A 23,151-nucleotide genomic window follows, 5' to 3' on the forward strand; every position below is an offset into this window, starting at 1 on the left:
GGTGCTAAGAAGTACCCGCTGGCTGAGCAGCTGACCCCATCTGATCCATCTCCCCTGAGGACAGAACAGCACATGTGTCATTGGTGACTGCATTTGACAAAGGCAGTGTGTCAGCTCCGGGTCTGCAGGGAGACATCCCCCTCCCCAACTCTCGCCAATTTCTGAGCTACTGGCAGGGATCCTCTGTGGGGCAGTGGAAAGGGAGCTAAGGGCACAGGCAATCTGACAAATGGGAAGTTTACTTTGTCAACAAAGGTCTGTCTAGTAAGGCTATGGTTTTTCCAGTGGTCATGTATGGATGTAAGAGTTGGACTATAAAGAAAGCTGAGCACCAAAGAATTGATGCTTTTGAACTGTAGTGTTGGAGAAGACTCTTGAGAGTCTCTTGGACTGCAAGGAGATACAACCAATCCATCCTAAAGGAGATCAGTCCTGGGTGTTCATTGGAAGGACTGATGCTGAAGCTGAAACTCCAATACTTTGGCCACCTGATGCGAAGAGTTGACTCATTTGAAAAGACCCTGATGCTGGCAAAGATTGAGGGCAGGAGGAGAAGGGGATGACAGAGGATGAGATGGTTGGATGGCATCACCGACTCAATGGACATGGGTTTGAGTAAATTCCAGGAGTTGGTGATGGACAGGGAGGCCTGGCATGCTGCGGTTCATGGGGTTGCAAAGAGTTGGACACGACTGAGCGACTGAACTTAACTGAACTGAAGGCAGAATACAACTTGCATGTGACTGAGTTTTTAGAAACTGATTTCCAAGATGCATTCTTCTTCATCGTTAATGCTCTGTAATGCCAAAGCATTCAAAAAGAAAAAGACAACTTAGAAACTGAAGGTGAAGTTGGGGGGGGCGGTGTTGTGGAGGGAGAGAATGAGGGCTGGCCTTGGGCAGTGAAAGTTCTTAAATCTATTTATATCTCCAAGTTCTGAACTGGGATTTGTAAACTGTAAAGTCTCAAACCCAATTTTTAACAAAAGTGAATAAGGCTTCCTATTTGATTGAGAAAACAGGGTGACTAAATACTATGAGAATTCATGAACATAATAATTTCCATTTATCCATAGTAATGTTGAAGGAGCCATGATAAAGGCTCAGTATTAAGTTGCTGGGTGGTTGTTGTTGTTGTGTTGTTGTGTGTGTGTGTGTGTGTGTGTGTGTGGTAAAGTGCAGCATTTATTGTAAGAAACCAATACAAGAATGGGTGGTTCATGCTCTAAAACTCCAAACTCCCTGAAAGTTTCCCAATATTCACTGTTATTTTTAAAAAGAGTTCTCTTAGAGAGATACTACTACAAACCCTGCTCTCTAGTTGGGGAAACTGAATTTTAACCCAGGTATGGAACTCCAAAACTCATTGTCTTGACATATTAATAGATGCTTCTTTAAATGATTCAACTATTTACATGACAAAGTGTAATATGCTATGCATCCTTCTCTTGGATTTATATGCATAATTTTATCTCCAGTCTCTTTTGCTGCCAGCTATCTTAAGTAGATGTGTTCCTGATCAGCAGTCACCTCCAGAATTATCTTTAATACCCAGGATTATCTAGTTCCCAGGACTGGGCTTCTGTTTTGACCCCTGCTGTTTTCACTGGGCCCGCCTCCCTTGGGGCTGAAATTGTTCCCTGAGCCCCTGTTCAGGGCCATGTCTCTTCTGCTTCTGGAGAAGCCTCCTAGATGACACCTCTTTGGGTGTCTAATTCATCACAGAGAACTGAGAGATACCTGTTTGTCTCAAAATCATTGATGCTGACCATTGTCATGGGACTCTATCTAACGCTTTGTACCTCCTCATATAGCAAACCTGCTGTCAGGGCTATTCTGCCTTATCTAGTAGGTGGGTCTGGAATTGTAGCCGTGACATTGACAGTAACCATATCTTAAGTACAAACATCTTACTACTACATATTTTCTCAGCAGCTACACCTGTGCATTTACCTGAGGGAACACAAATTGTTTATAAATGACTTTCTTCATATTATAGGTTTATACATATATATAGGCACACACATATATTTATACATATGATAAATGCATTAGGGGTTTATGTTTCAGTTCAGTTCAGTTGCTCACTTGTCTCTGACTCTTTGTGACCCCGTGGACTGCAGCACAAACAGGCTTCCCTGTCCATCACCAACTCCCAGAGCTTGCTCAAGCTCATGTCCATTGAGTCAGTGATGCCATCCAACCATCTCCTCTGTCATCCCCTTTTCCTCCTGCCTTCAATCTTTGCCATCATCAGGGCCTTTACCAACGAGTCAGTTCTTTGCATCAGGTGGCCAAAGTATGGGAGCTTCAACTTCAGCATCAGTCCTGCCAATGAATATTCAGAATTTATTTCCTTTAGGATGGACTGGTTAGATCTCCTTGCAGTCCAAGGGACTCTCAAGAGTCTTCTCCAACACCATAGTTTAAAAGCATCAGTTCTTCAGCGCTCAGCTTTCTTTATAGTCCAACTCTCACATCCATACATGACTACTGGAAAAATTATGACTACAAAAAAAAAATTCTTTTAATGATGTATGTAAATAAGTTGGGGCTTCCCAGGTGGCACTAGTGGTAAAGAATCCACCTGCCGAAGCAGAAGACATTAAGAGATGCAGACTCCATCCCTGAGTTGGGAATATCCTCTGGAGAATAAAACACAGCCCAAGTGTTCTTGCCTGGAAAAGCCCATGGACAGAGGACTCTGGTAGGCTATAGTCCAGGGGGTTGCAAAGAGTTGGACATGACATGTAAATAAGCTTAACTGTGGGTTTCATTTCAGAATAATAAAAGGGTCCTAAAATATTTGGCATTGTAAGGCACTGTTAAAACCACTGAGGTTTTAACACTGTTAAAAACACTGAAGATTACAAAGAGTAATCTTCACCACCTTTTAAAATAGATTTTAATTCAGATTCAGGTTCTGAATATGAGGACTGTGATAAGGATCAAATTTTCTTGAGTCTCAACTTATCTATAAAATGGAGACAGTAATTATAATTCAGGGCTGTTATGAATATTAAATGTCAGTGTATATAAATCCCTTCTACCCTGCACATAGTAAATGCTGAAAACTGTTAGCTATTGTGATCATTATTAAAATAGGGATGATATATACCTTGTAAGATTGTAAATATTCAGCAAGAAGTAGACAAACTGCCTAATTAACAGACATTGTGAATATCACATTTCATTGAATCCAAGTTGTACCATTAGTTACCTCCAAGAAAGACAAAAAATACTGCCAGTTGCACAATAGTTATAGATAGTAAGGTTGAAAAATGAAATGTTAGTCGCTCAGTCGTGTACGACCCTTTGTTACCCTGAGGACTATAGCCTGCCAGGCTCCTCTACCCATGGAATTCTCCAGGTAAGAACATTGAAGTGGATTGCCATTCCCTTTTCCAGGGGATCTTCCCGACCCAGAGATGGAACCTGGATCTCTAGCATTGCAGTTATAAACAGTAAGGTAGATTCCAATTTCAGGTATGTTAAGTGTGAAAATTCTGCATTAAAATAAAAATACTTTATCTCTTCTTCTCTTCCCTATTACTTAAAGAATGAAGCATCTTTACTCCTTAGAATCTGAAATTTTGTTTCCTGTTCTTTTTCCTCCTACCAAGACCCTAGGATCTCCTACTTACTTGGTTACAAAAGGGCTACAAGCACTGTAAGTTTTCTGTATCACGTTTATACTCTCTCTCACAATTCCCCTTTATTTCTTCCATCTCAGTGTGAATTCAATTGCTCAGCATTCTGATTCTTATTATACAAGATAAATGAATATTTAAAAAGCCCCAGACTTCTTCCTAGTTACTTAACACCTCCGGTCTAATCTTTAGGTTCAGAACCATTTAGTAATGCATATGTACACCTTTGGGCTTTCCAGATGGCTCTAGTTATAAAGAACTCACCTGCCAATGCAGGAAAGGTAAAAGATGAGGGTTCGATCCCTGGGTCAGGAAGATCCTCTGAAGGAGGGCATGGCAACTCACTCCAGGATTCTTGCCTGGAGAACCTCATGGACAGAGGAGTCTTGCAAGCTACAGTTCATGGGGTCACAAAGAGTTGGACATGACTGAAGCAACTTAGCAAGCACACACGCATACATGCCTTTAAAGTGAACAGCATGGTGACTGACCAGGCACTCCATGGGAAACTGACAAGACTGGGAAGAAATTCAAACGTGAAGTAAGAAATGGCAAATTTATATGCCAAAGGTGGTAGAAAGGTTAAATAGAATGAAAGTGGAGAGTAGAAAACTTCCTCACAAAATGACTTCCTAGGCAATCTCTTCAAATGCTCAGAAACACTGTTCTCTCAGTCTCACCTAGCAAGTAAAGTGTTGTTAATATAGTTGGTCTCTTATTTGGCTAAACAAAATTAAACAAACATCATAATTTCAGAAATAATAGAAAAGCAGAAATAATTCAAAATAAGGTTTTGGTTATTCTGTTTATTTCACTTAGGACAGTCAGTGGGCATTAACTGGGGTACTTAAAAGTCATTTCAATTAGGCATCTCTTTAGTCCTTCATCGATTATTTCAAGTGTTCTAGTCTCAAATACATTCCTTTCTTCTACAAACTTCTGGAAGAGATGAGTACCTCCACCCACACCAAAATAATGTACTTTGCTGGCCAAAAGCACCCGTCCATTTTTATCTAACAATCTAAGGAATGTTTGGTGCAAAGGACCATAATAATCTGGATTGTAAATTGTTTCTGAGGTAAGAATGAGATCATATTTTTCAAAGAGTTTTTCACTGCTCAGTACAAGCTTACAAAACTCAGACCACTCCCCTGAAAAGAAGCGGCATTTACATAGCTCTCGTGCTACTGTTGATCTCCTGAGTCTTTTCACATCTGGTTCATTTACATCATTTTCTTCATCTTCCAAAGTGGAGTTAGCCACTACATTAGGTAAGGTTACTTCATCAATCACAACACTGTTATAATCTTGAAAATGAATTTCTTTTGCACCTCCCTTAAGTGCCATTATACCCAGCAACCCTGATCCACAACCGAGATCCAACACTTTTTTCCCAGCAAATTTCACTTTGGCCTTTGTCAAATATGCCAGGAGGTCAAAGGTACACTCCCAGATTTTCAAGCCTCCTTCATAAACACCTGAAATCAGGTCAGAGTGAGAAGAAAAGCTTTTTGAAATGATGTTTTCTCCAGGAAAGTTCTCTTTCAACAAGGTGGTTTTCATTATGGATATGTTAACGTGTTGGAGACCTGATAATGTTTCTGTGACTTTATTTTCTAACACTTTCTTTAAATCTTTAGGCATAGCATGCTCTTTGGCAACTCTCAAGCAGGTCTTTTCCTCGTGTGGTTCCAAGTTACTTGAACTGTTAGCTGCATTGAATGAGCTGTCTGGGTCTTGAGAGGGAGCCTCATTTCCCTCTGACTTATGTTCCCACAAATGGTCCTGCAGCAAGTCAGATTGTTCTGTGGAACATTTTTTGTCTCTATGTGTACCTTTTTGTCTTTCTGAGACTGAAGACTCTTTTGAGGAATGTAGGGCCAAAGCTCCATCTGCAAGAGATGTTAATTCATCTTCCAGATGGTCTTCTATAGTGAAATTAAATTGAAAAGTCATTCTCTCATAAAATGCACACAACTGTTATACTCCAAGGAAGCTTCTTCAACTTCTGGATAGAACTGATGACACACATGTAAACCTGCTTCAATTAATTATTCTGTTAGTTTTGCTGAAAGTCTATTTCTCTTTAGTTGCTTATACAGTTACAAATATTCGGAGCTATTTTCAAATGACTTTTAAGAGGTCTTTGCTCTTCTTTCAGTGCAGCTCTAGAGAAAAGGAAAGAAATGAAAATTGTTATTAAGAAGCAAAGTGACACATTTCATTTAAATTTAATATTAAACATTCCACCCTCCCGCACCAACAGCTTTTCTATGAAAGCTGTAGAGGGAGAAGGAGACAGAGATTTGGAAACACACACAGCCTTCAGGGTTCAAAAGCTGAAGATAATAAATTCTTAAAAATGAACAAAATAACCGCAGCAGCAGCAACAACAATTAAAAACAATACAGTCCGAAATTCTCGGGCAGAAAATGATCAGCCTAGCGATCGTCACGACCCTGCGCAAACATATAATATTTTCCTCTTAAACTGCCAGAATCTCTTCAGTCTGTTACCGTTTCAAGTAACAGGACTTCAAGATTGTATTTTGCTGAATGAGCATCCCTTTAAAAACATGCAGAGGTATGCTGATGTGTGTAAATTCATCCAAATGACCTAACTACAAACATTTAGCCGAGATCAGCAGCCCTAAGTGTACTGGGAGTGAGGTAACTCTGGAGTAATTAGTAAAGATTAGCTTGACACAAAATAAGGGTACTGAACCGTGTGGACAGGCCCGTAGAAAATGGAAGCAACTTAATCAAGAGGGTCTTCTCTGTGCTAGACACTTAATATATACCATCAGTTCAATCTGCACACCAATTCTGACAGGTGGGTCTCTAGCCCCATTACACAAGATGTACAGAGTAGGGTCAACTCATTAAGAGGGTAGGAAAGCACCTGTTTCTATCCCACTTCACCGCGGGACTTGCAGTCATTCCTGGCGCATGCCCGGGTCAAACCCAACCCCAGATGTGCAACCAAAATGCCCCATGGGATGGAAGGTTGTAAATCTGGGGACTCTCGGCCCTCACCTCCCCCACAGCGTCTCAAAGCAACGTTGACAGCGATCCAAACTTTAAGATGCTAGCCGCCCGGCGGACTCCCGATTCACCTCGCGGAGAACGCCGGCCAGACTCGCCAGACCGGAAACGTGCACCAGTGAATCGAGTCCTCCGCAGGCCAGACAAGCCCGGCTTTCTTCCCAGTCGTGTGGGGCCCGGGCTCACCAAAGAAGGCGGAGCCGTTCCTCTCTATGGTCTTGGTTCGCAAGGCCTGCCGGGACTGTGGGAGTTTCCGGTCTTGGCTCTGGCGGGAGTGTTTTGAAGCTTTGGTGCTGGGCGAAAGCATGTCTCAGGAACGCGCTGTCCCGGCGAGCGCGATTCCACTGGAAGAAATAAGTAGCTGGCCGGAGGAACTATGCCGCCGGGAATTGCCGTCTGTCCTGCCTCGGCTCCTTATATCCTTTATTGTCATTTCCACCTGGAGAGGGCTGTGGGGCCGGTCTCCAACCTTCTGTCTCATCTAACCCGCTTTCGGGCCTTGTTGGGTCCATGCGGCTTCAACCTTCTCCTCTCTCTGTTGACAGCGAGATGAGTAAGCGAGGAAATGAAGGGCGAGCGAGAGCCGTGGGTGCTGAAGCCAAAGTACGCTTGGCTTTGGCGTTGGGAGGGCTCTCGGGTGTTCTTACAATGGTTTTTGGCAGTGGATATGGCGTTTTCTTCCACTGCTCTGGGCCTTCAAGTTGCTTAGTACGTGCAATTAACTGTGATTACTTTTGCTTGGTGGAGATCGGGAGAGACAGGAACTTAGCCTTGAGCTGTAAGGTGAGCCGACTCTGGATGAAGTAGAGGAGAGCGAGATACTCCGAGCGCTCATCTCTAAAATGGGTGGTGAAAGTGAATACCTTCCTCCACTATTTTGAGAATCAAATTAAAAGGCGTAGTTCTGCCATGGTACCAGGTCTGTAAAAGATGTTAAGCAAATTCAAATGTTATTCCCGTCCGGTTTTCAAACCTCTTGGTTTATTGCTGGTGAGGAGTTGCTTCGTTTACTAATTGGCTTTCATGTGCTGCGTTTGAGGTACTCCGTTCAGGTGCAGACCATTTAGTACTTGAATCCCTTTTTGATTGTAAAACATTTACAATCAATCATTGTTGAGGCCTGGCCCCTCATGTTAAAGGGTAAGTTTTTTTTTTTTTTTTAAACAGCTTTGAGCACAGAAAACTTAAAACTGCACTCAAAAACAAGAGCCTCACTTGAGACATTCTGAACACTGCACAAATAATTTTTTACAGATAAAGCCAAATGTAGATATTACTGTCACAAAGAAATCATTCACCTGGACAATGTCAAAATCGCACTTCGGTGCCAAAAGCCTTTCTTAGTTGTGCCGATATGGAATTTCTGTCCTAAAAGATTTTTGATTTCTGCAGCTAATAACCATTCTTCTCAAAAACTTTTGCAGTGTACATAATATTGCAGGCAGGGTGTTAGGCTTGGGGGGAACAAAGAACATGGTTCCTCCTTCCCCACCTCAAGCTCATATGGGATTTCAGTAATTGAAAGTAAAAATTTTTATTCCCGCCCCCCCCCCCCCCCCCCAAAAAAAGAAAAAGTCTGCATTCCCTCCTGGTTTTCATCTCAAACTTAAAATTCAAAAGAACCAAAACCTGTTCTTTTGATGAAATTTTAAGTTTCATCTCAAAATTTGAAAGAACCAAAACCCCTAGGCTTCTTAAACGGTTTCACAAGCCAAAACCTTTAATCAAGTTCTTTCATTTCTGCCCTCAGACTGTATTTTGAATCCATCATCCCCGTTTCCTGCCACTGCTCCAAGCCCCCATAACCTCTCATCTGGGCTGTAGTTAATAGTTCTCTTGCTTCTACTCATGCCCTTTTATAATCTCTCCAATAAAAGTTCAGATTGAAAAACATGTCATTTCCTTTTTAAAGCACCCCTTACCACAAGGGCTTCTTAACAAATTAGGAATAAAACCTAAACTTTTACTTTCAAGTCTCCTCATGTTCGAAGCCTTGTCCTCCTCCTTAGCTCACTACATTCTAACCAGAGATACATGAAGCTCACCTGCCTTAGGATCTTCATGTTTGTTGATGTTCCATGTAGCTCTCCCAGCCTTTGGTAGGTCTCATTATTCAGGTTTCAGCTCAAATGTCACGTAAGCCCTTTTCAGAGCCCTCAGTTTTAGGTGGTTTCCCCAAACCCAGTCAGTAATACTCATCACATTGCTCTGTTCAGTTTTCTAAAGAGCAGTCAGATCGTTAATAGAAATTATGCTGTTTGCTTTGTTTTCTTTTTGCTTTTCCTCACTACACTGTAAAGTTCATAAAGGCAGGAATTTTGTTTTCACCGCATTGTCTCCAGCACTTAGAATAGTTCCTGGCACATAGTAATCATTCAGTGAAGGGCTAAAAAATTTTGTCATGTTTTAAAACAGCATGAAGTCTCATTATATAATTTTTGTTTTTCAGCTTTTGGTTTTACTACAGCACTTTTCAACAAATGAAAGAAATTTTCTATAAATCCACAGTCCTGTCACCAAACATAATTATTTTTATCTTTTGCATTTTGCATGTTATTTTTCAGTCTCTGCCTGCTTGTCTGTATAACCATAACTTAAGTTTAAATTTTGGAAGAGGCTAAATTTTTTTTTTAACCTTTTCTAAAATTTATCCACGAGGCAGATTCTTCTCTGAACTAAAATGAATTAATGACCATGCCTCATTTTGATTGCTGCTGTAAGATATGTAGTTGCAAAGTGAGATTTCAGAAGAAGAATGACTTCTTATATTACTGTATTGGGGTTGTGGTGTTTTAATTTTTAAGATTGACACATGCTTTAATAATTCATATTATTTTTATAGTAAAAACTTTCTAACAATCATTCTTAATGGTTTGAAAGTATACAGTTTATAATGTGGTTACTGTTGATGTTTACAGTGCACATAGGATAGTTTATTATCACATATTTGTAAGCTCCTATTTGCAGAAGAGTTTCAGTCTGATAAGGTGATAAGATAGATATGCTAATAACATGAAAAGAGGGTAGAAAATGATCCCTGACAGGTGTAGATACAGTACTATAGAAGTGCTAAGGGGAAAGAAATTTATTTCAGAAACCAGAAACCATGGATTATTATGGGCTGTTTCTCATCTGTCAGAAATGTCATAATTACATATAGTTTGAAGAGATAAGTTTATCCTTGAGCGTTTTGAAAATACTTCCTTAAAGTATTTTCATTCTATTCTTTGCTAGCCTAATAAGCATTACTTTTTTAAAAGCGAAATTAAGCCAGTAATTTGAGTCTAATTTTAGTCTCTTACTATCATTGCTTAAACTTCAAGAAAGATCTTTTGAAAATCTATTCTCAGTAGTGAATATCTTACTTCAGTTTAGTGGCTCACATGTCCAACTCTTTGCGACCCCATGGACTGCAGCACGCCAGGCCTCCCTGTCCATCAGCAACTCCCGGAGTCCGCCCAAACTCATGTCCATTGAGTCAGTGATGCTGTCTAACCATCTCATCCTCTGTCGTCCCCTTCTCCTCCTGCCCTCAATCTTTTCCAGCATCAGGGTCTTTTCAAATGAGTTAGCTCTTCACATCAGGTGGCCAAACTTTGTAATTTCAGCTTCAACATCAGTCCTTCCAGTGAACATTCAGGACTGATCTCCTTTAGAATGGACCGGTTGGATCTCCTTGCAGTCCAAGGGACTCTCAAAGAATCTTCTCTAACACCACAGTTCAAAAGCATCAGTTCTTTGGCGCTCAGCTTTCTTTATAGTCCAACTCTCACATCCATACATGACTACTGGAAAAACCATAGCTTTGACTAGATGGACCTTTGTTGGCAAAGTAATGTCTCTGCTTTTTAATATGCTGTCTAGGTTGGTCATAGCTTTTCTTCCAAGGAGTCTTCTAATTTCATGGCTGCAGTCACCATCTGCAGTGATTTTGGAGCCCCCCAAAATAAAATCTGTCACTGTTTCCACTGTTTCTCCATCTATTTGCCATGAAGTGATGGGACCAGATGCCATGATCTTAGTTTTCTGAATGTTGAGCTTTAAGCCAATTTTTTCACTCTCCTCTTTCACTTCCATCAAGAGGCTCTTTAGTTCCTCTTCACTTTCTGCCATAAGGGTGGTGTCATCTGCATATCTGAGGTTATTGACATTTCTCCCGACAGTCTTGATTCCAGCTTGTGTTTCATCCAGCCCGGCATTTCTCATGATGTACTCTGCATATAAGTTAAATAAGCAGGGTGACAATATACAGCCTTGACGTACTCCTTTTCTCATTTGGAATCAGTCTGTTGTTCTGTTTCCAGTTCTAACTGTTGCCTTCTGACCTGCGTACAGATTTCTCAAGAGGCAGGTCAGGTGGTCTGTATTCCCATCTCTCGAACAATTTTCCATAGTTTATTGTGATCCACACAGTCAAAGGCTTTGGCATAGTCAATAAAGCAGAAATAGATGTTTTTCTGGAACTCTCTTGCTTTTTCAGTGATCCAGTGGATGTTGGCAATTTGATCTCTAGTTTCTCTGCCTTTTCTAAAACCAGCTTGAACATCTGGAAGTTCACGGTTCATGTATTGTTGAAGCCTGGCTTGGAGAGTTTTGAGCATTACTTTACTAAGGTGTGAGATGAGTGCAATTGTGCAGTAGTTTGAGCATTCTTTGGCTTTGCCTTTCTTAGGGATTGGAATGAAAACTGAACTTTTCCAGTCCCATGGCTGCTGCTGAGTTTTCCAAATTTGCTGGCATATTGAGTGCAGCACTTTCACAGCATCATCTTTTAGGATTTAAAATAGCTCAACTGGAATTCCATCACCTCCACTAGCTTTGTTCATAGTGATGCTTCCTAAAGCCCACTTGACTTCACATTCCAGGATGTCTGGCTCTAGGAGAGTGATCACACCATCGTGATTATCTGGGTCACGAAGATCTTTTTTGTTCTGTGTATTCTTGCCACCTCTTCTTAGTATCTTCTGCTTCTGTTAGGTCCATACCATTTCTGTCCTTTATTGAGTCCATCTTTGCATGAAATGTTCCTTTGGTGTCTCTAATTTTCTTGAAGAGATCTCTAGTCTTTCCCATTCTGTTGTTTTCCTATATTTCTTTGCACTGATCACTGAGAAAGGCTTTCTTATCGCTCCTTTCTGTTCTTTGGAACCCTGCATTCAAATGGGATTATCTTTCCTTTTCTCCTTTGCTTTTTGCTTCTCTTCTTTTCACAGCTATTTGTAAGGTCTCCTCAGACAGCCATGTTGCTTTTTTGCATTTCTTTTTCTTGGGGATGGTCTTGATCCCTGTCTCCTGTACAATGTCATGAACCTCCGTCCATAGTTCATCATGCACTCATGTCTATCAAATTTAGTCCCTTAAATCTATTTCTCACTTCCACTGTATAATCGTTAGGGATTTGATTTAGGTCACCTGAATGGTCTAGTGGTTTTCTCTACTTTCTTCAATTTAAGTCTGAATTTGGTAATAAGGAGTTATGATCTGAGCCACAGTCAGCTCCCAGTCTTGTTTTTGCTGACTATATAGAGCTTCTCCATCTTTGGCTGCAAAGAATATAATCAATCTGATTTCAGTGTTGACCATCTGGTGATGTCCATGTGTAGAGGCTTCTCTTGTTTTGTGGGAAGAGGGTGTTTGCTATGACCAGTGCATTCTCTTGGCAGAACTCTGTTAGCCTTTGCCCTGCTTCATTCTGTACTCCAAGGCCAAATTTGCCCGTTACTCCAGGTGTTTCTTGACTTCCTACTTTTGCATTCCAGTCCCCCATAATGAAAAGGACATCTTTTTTGGGTGTTAATTCTAGAAGGTCTTGTAGGTCTTCATAGAACCATTCAACTTCAGCTTCTTCAGCGTTACTGGTCGGGGCGTAGACTTGGATTACTGTGATATTGAATATCTTAATACTATAATACTAGTATCCTCCTTAATTTTTTTACTCTATGTATCAGCATTCTGACAGTTGGATCGAGCATACTCGTAAGTAAAATTGTCTTAATTGTATGATTGCTTTGATGTCATTAAAACATGATTCCCACATCTCAGTACAGTTTCATATTCCCTTTAAATTTATTCTCTATTGTTGTGTTACAACATTTATAATCTAATGTAGTGTTACAACATTTTGTTACTTAAAATGACCAATTCTCTCAAATTATAGTACTTAAAAAGTTTTAAATTTCAGTCTGCATAGATACCAAAAGTGTTCTATTTGATAACGTGTGATAAGCACAATGTACATTTTAAATATTAGTTGTTAAGCTGGTTAGACCTATAAAAAACATAATTTATAGTCTACTGAATAACCTTCAACCTCTTTGTACATGTAGTGTCAGAAAATACTTTCTAAGTTACAAAAAGCTAGTTGTTTAGGCATGACAAATTTGTTATTTGGAAAAGTTGACTTTATCTTCATCTGTCTTTATTACTCTTACTTGATGTGATTTACTTATTTACTTAGAAGAGGTACAGAATTAAGACTATCCTTTCTAGTTTACCCATATATTTTGAGTTCTTTTCTATTTACATTTCACTTGATTGTGGAATATTTGCTTACAATCTTGAACCTATGTGCTGCATATGGGATATGGAGTCTAATTTTTTTTTAAGTAACAGTTATTTTTTTAATCTTGAGGTTAAGAGTTATGCACATTCAGTATAGAAAATTTGTTAACATGCAGAAAAACAGAATAATAAAACAATTATGAATCTGAAATATTTAAGATTTTGGCATAAGACATCCTCATCTTGATTCTGTATATTCCTGCCAGCCTATCTGTATTATTCTTTGTGTATACATGTTTATGTATATTAAAATTAGAATTATACCATTTGAAAGTCTTCATTTTAGCTTAAAGTATTGTGGACAGTTTATCATAGTTTTACATGATCTCTAACAAATGTTTTAATGATCTCAGATCCTATTCAGTAGATGTACCTCATCCATTAACTGATCCTCAATTACTGGACATATATGTTGGTTTTTTTTTTTTTTAATTTTGCTATTATTTCAGGTTATTTAATTGTTAATAGTTTCTCTAATAGACTATGACATTTTGAAACTATTCAAGGCTTTTGGTTGGTATTACTTACATATGCTTGCATTGGGAAGGGGTAGTAATCTTTGTTAGCTGATGTGACTTAATATGTTACAAAATATGTTACTATTTTCTTTTATAGAAATTCTGAAAATTATTGTGGAAATGTTTTTACCTCATATGAACCACCTGACATTGGAACAGACTTTCTTTTCACAAGTGCTGCCAAAGGTATAGTACTATTATTATCTTAATCAATCTACATGTTATCAAGGCTGTTAAAATCTAGCCTCAGTTTTAGGCCATTTATTCTTAATTTTTTAATGTATCACATGCTTGAAATACAAATAAAACTGTTAAAAATGATTTCATGTGAGAATATAATGATGTTAGTGTGATTGTTAGGTGAATAAACAACTTATGTTTTCGGAGAATATGGATTTTTTACTAATTGAATTTTTATTATTTGTAGTTAATTTTAAAGCTTTTAGTTACTATTAAAGCTAATCATTGAAAATTGGGATGGATGATGGAGTTAGTTAAGTCTCTTTTTGTATCTTCTCTGTACAGTTTATTAATAATTGTTAAATTTCATTGTCTGGAAAAATGAAACCAAAATTTATCAAAGCAGCCTTAGAATAAAAATGGCTGGAATATTGGTAAAATTAAGTAAATTAAGAGAAAGCATCAAATTCACCACTGCATTGCCTTTTAGATATATGAGGTATACCTTTTCTCTGAAAAGCAGAGTCATTACTTTTTTTTTTATTATGAGAACTAAAGGTACTTTGCTGACAAAATGAAACTTTTTTTTTTTTGTGATAACTTATCTTTTATTAGAATGGACTTCTAAGTTTAGTTTTAAAGCAAATAGTTATCAAACTCCTTTTACTCATCCACTCGGTTCTCTAAAAAGATTCTTAAAATTTCTTCTTGATACCAAAAAAACAGGTCCAGCTAACATGGATGAAAAGGAGATGTTAACAGGCCTAAGGGAAACAATACCCTCTTTAATTACAGTGTGTTGTCAACTGTGATTATTCTTGTAGTGTAGTGTTTAGGCCACTTAACTTGTTTAGATCTTAATCTGGTTAACTTTTCAGACAAAAACACTTAGTTCTGAGGTTAGTACTGGGTCTCCAATCTAGGAATGGTGTTTTGAGTTGGTCAGAAATGGAAACTGGTTAGAAAACAAGTGAATAGGTAATTCACAGATTCATTATCACTACCAGAAAATATCCTTTTAATGTTCACATGGATGTTGATGGGTTAAGATCATCATCTTTTATTTCTTTAAGTGTAAGAAGAGCACTTTTGTTACAACACCAAAAAGTGAACTTCGAGTGATTTCTTTATGGATGTTGTTACAGAAATGGAAGACATCAGTTTTTGTTGAAGACTTTGTATTTTTCAAAGAGATTCTATTGTGAAAATACTGTACAAAAAATACTATATATATACACACACACACATACTATTAACTTTATTAGGTACAGTTGTTATACTGGACAATATTCTGTGGCTATTAATAATGCAAAATCAAGTCAATTTTTTTCTTGAACGGTGTGTCTTTCCTTTTCTAGTGATTTCTATTACTGCTGTTTATGACCTGCTTTGTTTTCACAGACCGTGAGATTATTTGATGACATGATGTATGAGATAACCAGTCAAGCCAGAGAACTGTCAAGCCAAAATTTAGAAATCCAGAGCACTCTAAGAAATATTTTACAAGTAAGTCAAGTATATTAGGAAGGGGGGGTGGGGCAGAACTTCAAGAGTGTGAGGATTTTTATACTAATATTAGCTGTATACTCTTTATATAATGGCCCAATGCTAGAATTAAATTTATAGAATTAAAGATATAAAGATATTGCAAAAGGCATAAATGAATTTTTATACAATTTTGTGCTTAATGAACATCTAAACTTGAATAAGTTTAGACAAGTAGTAAACTAGTGTAAGACAAATAGAATCAAGATATCACGCCCTATCTATAATTCCAAGTCATATGCGTAGAACACCTGCCATATACTTTGATGAGTGGGTTAGTATGCCAGCTTCTTTTTTTTAACCAAATAGCTAGCCAGTTTTAACATTTGTAATTCTGATAGACTAAAGTTATGTGTAAGGAGGAACAGAGGGTCTGTTTTGTTCATTGCTATATCCCGAGTACACCGTTTAGATGCACAGAAAATATGTTCTGAGTGAAACTTCTTTCTTTATTTCCAGACAATGGTACAGCTATTAGGAGCTCTTACTGGATGTGTTCAGCATGTCTGTGCCACTCAGGAATCCGTCATTCTGGAAAACATTCATAGTCTTCCCTCCTCAGTCCTACATGTAATCAAAAGTACATTTGTCCATTGTAAGGTGAGTAATGGGTCTAAGTACAGTTTAAATGGCCTAGAATCCATGAGCAAAGGGCCTGAGTTTGTGGCGTTTATAATATTTGTTCATAAGCTTACATTTAACCTGTATTATTGCAATGGATTTTTCCACAGAGCAAACAGCATGTATGTAAATATTTGTTTCAAAATAAGTAGTTATAGAGAAATCTTAACAAAGGGGGCTCTTGCAGTTTCGTTGTTGTTGTCTTATTCTATTTCCTCTTGGTAAGGAAAGAAGGGATATGGATTCATGTTAAGCCACAGGGATCCTGAAATAGTTCTGTCGTGGCATTGGTGACTCAGGTGAATTCCTTAACAATTAGGTGCCTATAAAAGGACCTTGACCTTTATTTAGTCCTGTGGCAGCTTTAAAGCAGAAAAGCTGGCCTAAGATTTGTAGGTCACAGGGAGTTTTGATAATGCTGTTTGTTGGGTGAATGCACATCTCTAGTTATCTAATCCTTCTCTTTTGTGATAGGGTAGTAAGATGTCATGCCATGGACTTAATGTTATTAATCTCCTTTCTCCTTTTTTGTTCTATATTTGTAAGATCTTAGAAGTCAGAGATTGTATTTTATACATGCCTGCATCTCTCAAAGTACACTATATATGATGAAAGTTCATTAAGCATTTCTTTAATGAATGAATGTCATTCAGTAAAAATATTAAATTTATAAGCTCTGATAGAATGAGTTAAAATAAATTTGGCTCTTGAGCGTTCTCTGATTTACTTTTTTCCTCTTGTTATTTCTTTGTGATCAGAATAGTGAATCTGTCTATTCTGGGCGTCTACACCTAGTCGCAGACCTTCTGCAGGCTCTTTTTAAGGAAGCCTATTCTCTTCAGAAGCAGCTCATGGAACTGCTGGATATGGTGTGCATGAACCCTTTAATAGATGAGCAAGTTGATATCTTGAATATGGTAGTAGGTGAGTGAGGAAAACTTACTACTTAGTATGTGGTGTATATTGACTATAAACCATGCATCAACTAAATTATTGAACCCAATCATTGTTTCTCATTAATGACTCATGATATTAAATGTCTAAAAAAATTTAAATCCTACCCAATAAACTTTTAATCTTTTCAATTTTTAGATTTTGTGAAGTTGATATTTGATGCATTAACATAGATTTATATATTTAGTCTAGTGATTTTTCCCTACTTTCTTCAATTTAAGTCTGAATTTGGCAATAAGGAGTTCATGATCTGAGCCACAGTCAGCTCCTGGTCTTGTTTTTGCTGACTGTATAGAGCTTCTCCATCTTTGGTTGCAAAGAATGTAATCAATCTGATTTTGGTATTGACCATCTGGTGATGTCCACTGCTTTATTGACTACACCAAAGCCTTTGACTGTGTGGATCACAATAAACTGTGGAAAATTATTCAAGAGATGGGAATACCAGACGACCTCACCTGCCTCCTGAGAAATCTGTATGCATGTCAAGAAGGAACATTTAGAACTGGACATGGAACAACAGACTGGTTCCAAATAGGAAAAGGAGTACGTCAAGGCTGTATATTGTCACCCTGCTTATTTAACTTATATGCAGAGTACATCTTGTGAAATGCTGGGCTGGATGAAGCACAAGCTGGAATCAAGATTGCTGGGAGAAATATCAATAACCTCAGATATGCAGGTGACACCACTCTTATGGCAGAAAGTGAAGAAGAACTAAAGAGCCTCTTGATGAAAGTGAAAGAGGAGAGTGAAAAAGTTGGCTGAAAGTTTGACATTCAGAAAACTAAGATCATGGCATCTGGTCCCATCACTTCATGGCAAATAGGTGGGGAAACAATGGAAATAGTGAGAGACTTTATTTTCTTGGGCTCCAAAATCACTGCAGATGGTGACTGCAGCCATGAAATTAAAAGATGCTAAGTCCTTGGAAGAAAAGCTATGACCAACCTAGAGAGCATATTAAAAAGCATAGACATTACTTTCCCAACAAAGGTCCGTCTAGTGAAAGCTATGGTTTTTTCAGTAGTCATGTATGGATGTGAGAGTTGGACTATAAAGAAAGCTGAGCACAGAAGAATTGATGCTTTTTGAACTGTGGTGTTGGAGAAGACTCTTGGGAGTCTCTTGGACTTCAAGGATATCCAAGCAGTCCATCCTAAAGGAAATCAGTCCTGAATATTCATTGGAAGGACTGATGCTGAAGCTGAAACTCCAATATGCTGGCCACCTGATGTGAAGAACTGACTCATTTGAAAAGACCCTGATGCTGGGAAAGATTGAAGGTGGAAGAAGAAGGGGACGACAGAGTATGAGATGGTTGGATGGCATCACCGACTCAATGGACATGAGTTTGAGTAAGCTCCAGGAGTTGGTGATGGTCTGTACTGCAGTCCATGGGGTCGTACAGAGTCAGAGACAACTGAGCAACTGAACTGAATTGATATATTTAGTCAATGTTCAAAGTAGGTTGTGTCTCCGCAATGATTAGCAAAGAAAGCTGTGCAACCTTGTACCTTTTAAAGCAGTAGCTTTCAGAATTTTTAAGCCATAAATTCATAGTAAGAAAGTTTTCATTCCTTCCTGAAACACATATAATTACATATGTATGTGTATGTTTGTGCATGTGTATGTATATACTATATTTATTTATTATACATGAAATAATGTACTCTTATTATAGGCTATTTCATTTTTAAAAAGTACTGATTGCTCCTTCATTAATTTTATCACTTGCCAAATGCATCATGACCTAAAGTTTAAGAAACAATACTCTGTAAGGGCAAAGGTTGCATTCATAACTTCAGCATAAGGAGAATAAGTTGGTTTTGTACAGTATTATAAGGTACCTTTTGCTCTGTAAAACCACCCCCCAAATCTATTATATGGAAGCAACTACTAGGGAGTTCCTTGGGGGTCCAGTGATTAGGACTTGGGGCTCTCACTGCCAGGGCCTGTGTTCAGTCCCTGGTGAGGGACTGAAAATCCTGCAAGCTGAGTGGCACAGCCCCCCCCCAAAAAAAAAAGAAAAAGAAAGCAATTACTGTTTCATTTATTCACAGTTCTGAGTATTTTTAGGCTGGGCTGAGGTGGGACAAGATTTCTCTGCTTCACAGGGTGTAACTGGCTCACCTGGGTGTTTGTGGCCATTGACCTTGCTCATGACTGGTTATGAGCAGAGGGAGGAATAATGTGCTGAGTCAGCTATGTGTACCCCATCATCCAGCAGGTTAGCCTGGGATCAGCTACCTGCTGATAGCCTCAGGGGTTGTCAGAGCAGCAAGAGAGGACAGGCCCCAGTAGTCAGGCACTTTAAGGTCTTTGCGTGCTTTACGTTTATTTTTGTCCTGTTGACCAAAGTAAGTTATGTGGCCATGCCTGGGGTCTGTGGAAGGGAACTGCTCAAGCTCATGGACACAGAAAGGGGGTTTATTGTGCTTATTTTTACAAATTATCTACTGCAGACAGAGTAGAAGCAGTAATAAATACTGTACAGATTTGTTTTGATTCTTCTTTGTTAGGTTTTCTTTCCTTAGCAATATATCATTTTTTGTTAGAATATCTGCAGAATATCTCAGTTATAATAGAGCACAAATTTTATTCCACTGAACATTTTTCATTTTATTTAGGTCATAGAGTAGCTATAAGCATCAAACTTAATTTTCCATATTTTATATAAACTAAGTCAAAAGTGTGACACTTTCACTAATTATTTTGACATAATTTTTTAAAATTTTATTGCTTATTTTAACAAATATTAAGATCATTCATTAGATATTTTTAAACTCACTCCATATAATATTTCAATGTCCTAAGAGTTCTGTTCTCTTTCCTTGTAGTTATTCATTCATTGTTGGATATCTGCTCTGTTATTTCCAGTATGGACCATGCATTTCATGCCAATACTTGGAAATTTATAATTAAGTAAGTTTTTGTTTTGTTTTTACTTTATGTAATGTATTTTCTATATCCAAAGTCTTAATTAAGACTTTGTTTTAAGTCTAAGTTTTCTTAGATTGCATTTAAAACATTTTGTGTGGGTTTGTGTAATATTTACTGACACTGCTCTCTGATAATCCAGATATTGTACATGTAACTCCCAAACTAAATCTTACTTATTTATCCTGCCATCTCTAAAATTAAAAAAAAGTTCTACTCAGTTAGCTAGTACATCTGAAATAATAGGGCATGGGATCTTAACCACTTGCCTACTGCTACTGGTGTTTAACTATCAACTATCCTTTTTCCAGGCTTAGGTAAGTTAATTAGAGCTGAATACAATCCCCTCATTATATGCTTTTGAGTTAAGTTTAATTTCATTTATAATTTTAACTAGAACATTGTGTGAGGTTACTAGGGAGAGTGTCCATAGCATTCATCAGATACTTGGGGGTGGGAGGAAGTATAATTGAGATGTGAAAATGGTTAAGAACCTCTACTTTATACATATGCATAAAACATTAAAGATCAGTGTAATACTTTCAGGTCTTGGGTGCTTTTCTTGCACCAGGTCGTTCCATTGCCAACAAGTAATAAATAGTGCAGTGGTTAAAAGTGTCAACTCACAGCCATGCTGCAGATACTTGAATCCTTTCTGAAATCACTTATCCTCCGAAAGTCCTAGGCAAGTTAGTTAACTTCTCTGAGCCTTAGTCTGCTCATCTGAAAATGGAAGTTATAACAAAAGCACCTTCTTTATGGGGATATAGTGAGAATTAATTGAGTTTATCAGTGTGAAATGCTTGGAACTCTGCAAGGCACATAGTGAGTGCTCAATGAGTTAGTCATACTACCATCACCATCAGGGCTTCCCAGGTGGTACAGCAGTAAACAATCCTGCCAATGCAGGAGACGCAGGTTTGATCCCTGGTCCAGCAAGATCCCCCGGAGAAGCAAATGGCGACCCACCCAAGTGTTCTTGCCTGGAGAATCCCATAGATTGAGGAAGCTGGTGGGCTACAGTCCGTAGAGTCGCAGAGTCAGACGTGATTGAGCAACTGAGCACACATGCCATCACTATCAAATGTCGTCTACTCTTGCCGACTTCTGATTCATTTTCTATTCTTTATTCAGACTGATCTGCTTCTAAAAATGTCAATCAAAGCATGTCATTCTACTGCTTGAAATCCATCCAAGTTAGAGTAGATGTCTCTGTTGCAGCACCCTGAACTTCTCCACCTTAGCATTTGTCACAGCTGCAATCAATCAATTATTCTTACATTATTTAATCTTCTTTCTTGTGCTAGACCAGAAATTCCATACAGACAGGGCAGAGATTGTGTCTTTTCATTCACTCCTCTATCTCCAGGCCCTCACAGACTCCAGTGTATAGTAAGAGTTCAATTAATATTTTATAAGGAGAAATTAAAAATTAGCAATTTAAACTAATATGACAACTTCAGAGGTAAAGTCAGCATGTCTTAATTATGCCATGTCTATTATAAATGATGCATTTTGATTTTTTATATGTTCTTTCAAATCATGTTTTTATGGTCCTAAGTTACTTGATGTGTTACTTGTGGTGATTATATTTTCTTTTTATTCATTTAGGCAGAGCCTTAAGCACCAGTCAGTTATAAAGAGTCACCTGAAACACAAAGATATAATTGCTAGCTTGTGTGAAGACATTCGTTGCTCCTTCCATTCTTGTTTACAGTTAGCTGAGCAGATGATACAGTCAGATGCACAGGTAAAAATATGAGCTGACAGCACTGTGAACAGTAGCTTTTTTTGCTTTGACAGTTATTACTAAACCTTATTTGAATCTATGTATCAGTTTACCAAAATGGGTTTTAATTTGTTTTTGTTTTCAATCTTTGAGATTATTTGAGATTATTTGCAGCCCAGTATTACTTTTCACCCAGAATGTTACATTAGACTCCTGTAACTCCTCTACTTTCATTCCCTCTAAAAAGTCTGTCCCTGCCTTTTTAAATACTCGCTGGTTGGTCAAGACATTCTCCTCAGAATCCTTTCAGTCTTTTCTACTGTTACACAGAAGTCTAATTCCTTAGTGCTGTTTTTATTTAAGGTTGTTTTGATATAGCCACAGTGAACCTTTTCTTCACCAATCCATTGCAACTTGTAGAGAAGCAGTATACAGATGTGCATATGTGTGTGTATCTGTCAGTCTTCTAAACTTGGTTTATACTTATATATATTTATATTGATTTCAAAAAATTATAGTGTTCAATTGGCATCAGTTTTATAAAACAGGTTATATTTTGAAAATTTGTAATATGCTTATTGGGAATGACAGTTTATTTTCCTATAACTATTACGCATAGTCTGTTCTCAGACTAACTCTTTAAAATTTAACTCATAATAGTCCTAAATTATAGGACTGACAGTACTCATGACTTAACAGTTATAAGTAATAATTTCAATGAGTTGTTATCGTTAAGTTGCTAAGTCGTATCCAACACTTTGCGACACCATGGACTGCAGCACTCCAGACTTTCCTGTCCTTCACTGTCTCCTGGAGTTTGCTCAACTTCATGTCCATTGAGTCAGTGTTGCTATCTAACCATCTCATCCTCTGTCACCCTCTTTTCCTCCTGCCCTCAATCTTTCCCAGTAGCAGGGTCTTGTCCAGTGAAGTGACTCTTTGCATCATTTGGCCAAAGTATTAGAGCTTCAGCATCAGTCCTTTCAATGAATATTCAGGGTTGATTTCCTTTAGGGTTGACTAGTTTGATCTCCTTGCTGTCCAAGGGACTCTCAAGAGTCTTCTCCAACACCACAGTTCAAAAGCATCACTTCTTCAGCCCTCAGGCTTCTTTATGGTCCAACTCTCACATCCATACATAATTACTGGAGAAACCATAGCTTTGATTATATGGACCTTTGTCAGCAAAGTGATGTCTCTGTTTTTTGATACACTGTCTAGGTTTGTCATAGCTTTCCTTCCAGGGGGCAAGCATCTTTTAATTTCATGCCTGCAGTCACTGTCCACAGTGATTTAGAGCACAGTAAAATAAAATTTGTCACTGTTTCCCTGTCTATTTGCCATGAAGTGATGGGACTAGCCAGGCTTCAGCAACACGTGTGAAATTCCAGATGTTCAAGCTGGTTTTAG

General features: G+C 38.2%; 2 protein-coding genes across 4 annotated transcripts in view; one reads left to right on the plus strand and one right to left on the minus strand.

The window, feature by feature from the left end:
• Positions 1-4,435: 4,435 nt before the first annotated feature.
• On the minus strand, positions 4,436-6,857 carry METTL18 (methyltransferase like 18). 2 transcript variants are annotated; one of them, XM_043923060.1, is made up of 2 exons: positions 6,685-6,857; positions 4,436-5,817 (listed from the first exon to the last, which is right to left on the minus strand). In XM_043923060.1, the coding sequence occupies exon 2, from the start codon at positions 5,603-5,605 to the stop codon at positions 4,484-4,486; it is 1,122 nt and encodes a 373-aa protein (XP_043778995.1). In that variant the 5' UTR covers positions 5,606-5,817; positions 6,685-6,857; the 3' UTR covers positions 4,436-4,483. The 2 variants fall into 2 exon arrangements, with proteins under 2 accessions (XP_043778995.1, XP_043778996.1); XM_043923061.1 differs by lacking the exon at positions 6,685-6,857 and adding an exon at positions 6,551-6,668.
• A 67-nt stretch (positions 6,858-6,924) lies between these two features.
• Positions 6,925-23,151, plus strand: part of C14H1orf112 (chromosome 14 C1orf112 homolog) — a 49,223-nt gene continuing 32,996 nt past the window's right edge. The window contains exons 1-8 of one of the 2 annotated variants that reach the window (XM_043923057.1): positions 6,925-7,109; positions 12,630-12,669; positions 13,870-13,958; positions 15,354-15,458; positions 15,957-16,097; positions 16,877-17,042; positions 19,913-19,997; positions 21,624-21,762. In XM_043923057.1, the coding sequence (XP_043778992.1) occupies positions 6,999-7,109; positions 12,630-12,669; positions 13,870-13,958; positions 15,354-15,458; positions 15,957-16,097; positions 16,877-17,042; positions 19,913-19,997; positions 21,624-21,762 (876 nt within the window). In that variant the 5' untranslated portion in view covers positions 6,925-6,998. The remainder of the gene's footprint in view (positions 7,110-12,629; positions 12,670-13,869; positions 13,959-15,353; positions 15,459-15,956; positions 16,098-16,876; positions 17,043-19,912; positions 19,998-21,623; positions 21,763-23,151) is intronic. The other variant, XM_043923056.1, reaches the window with a different exon arrangement.

The sequence above is a fragment of the Cervus elaphus genome, chromosome 14 (genome assembly GCF_910594005.1).
Source record: "Cervus elaphus chromosome 14, mCerEla1.1, whole genome shotgun sequence".
Taxonomy (NCBI): Eukaryota; Metazoa; Chordata; class Mammalia; order Artiodactyla; family Cervidae; genus Cervus; species Cervus elaphus.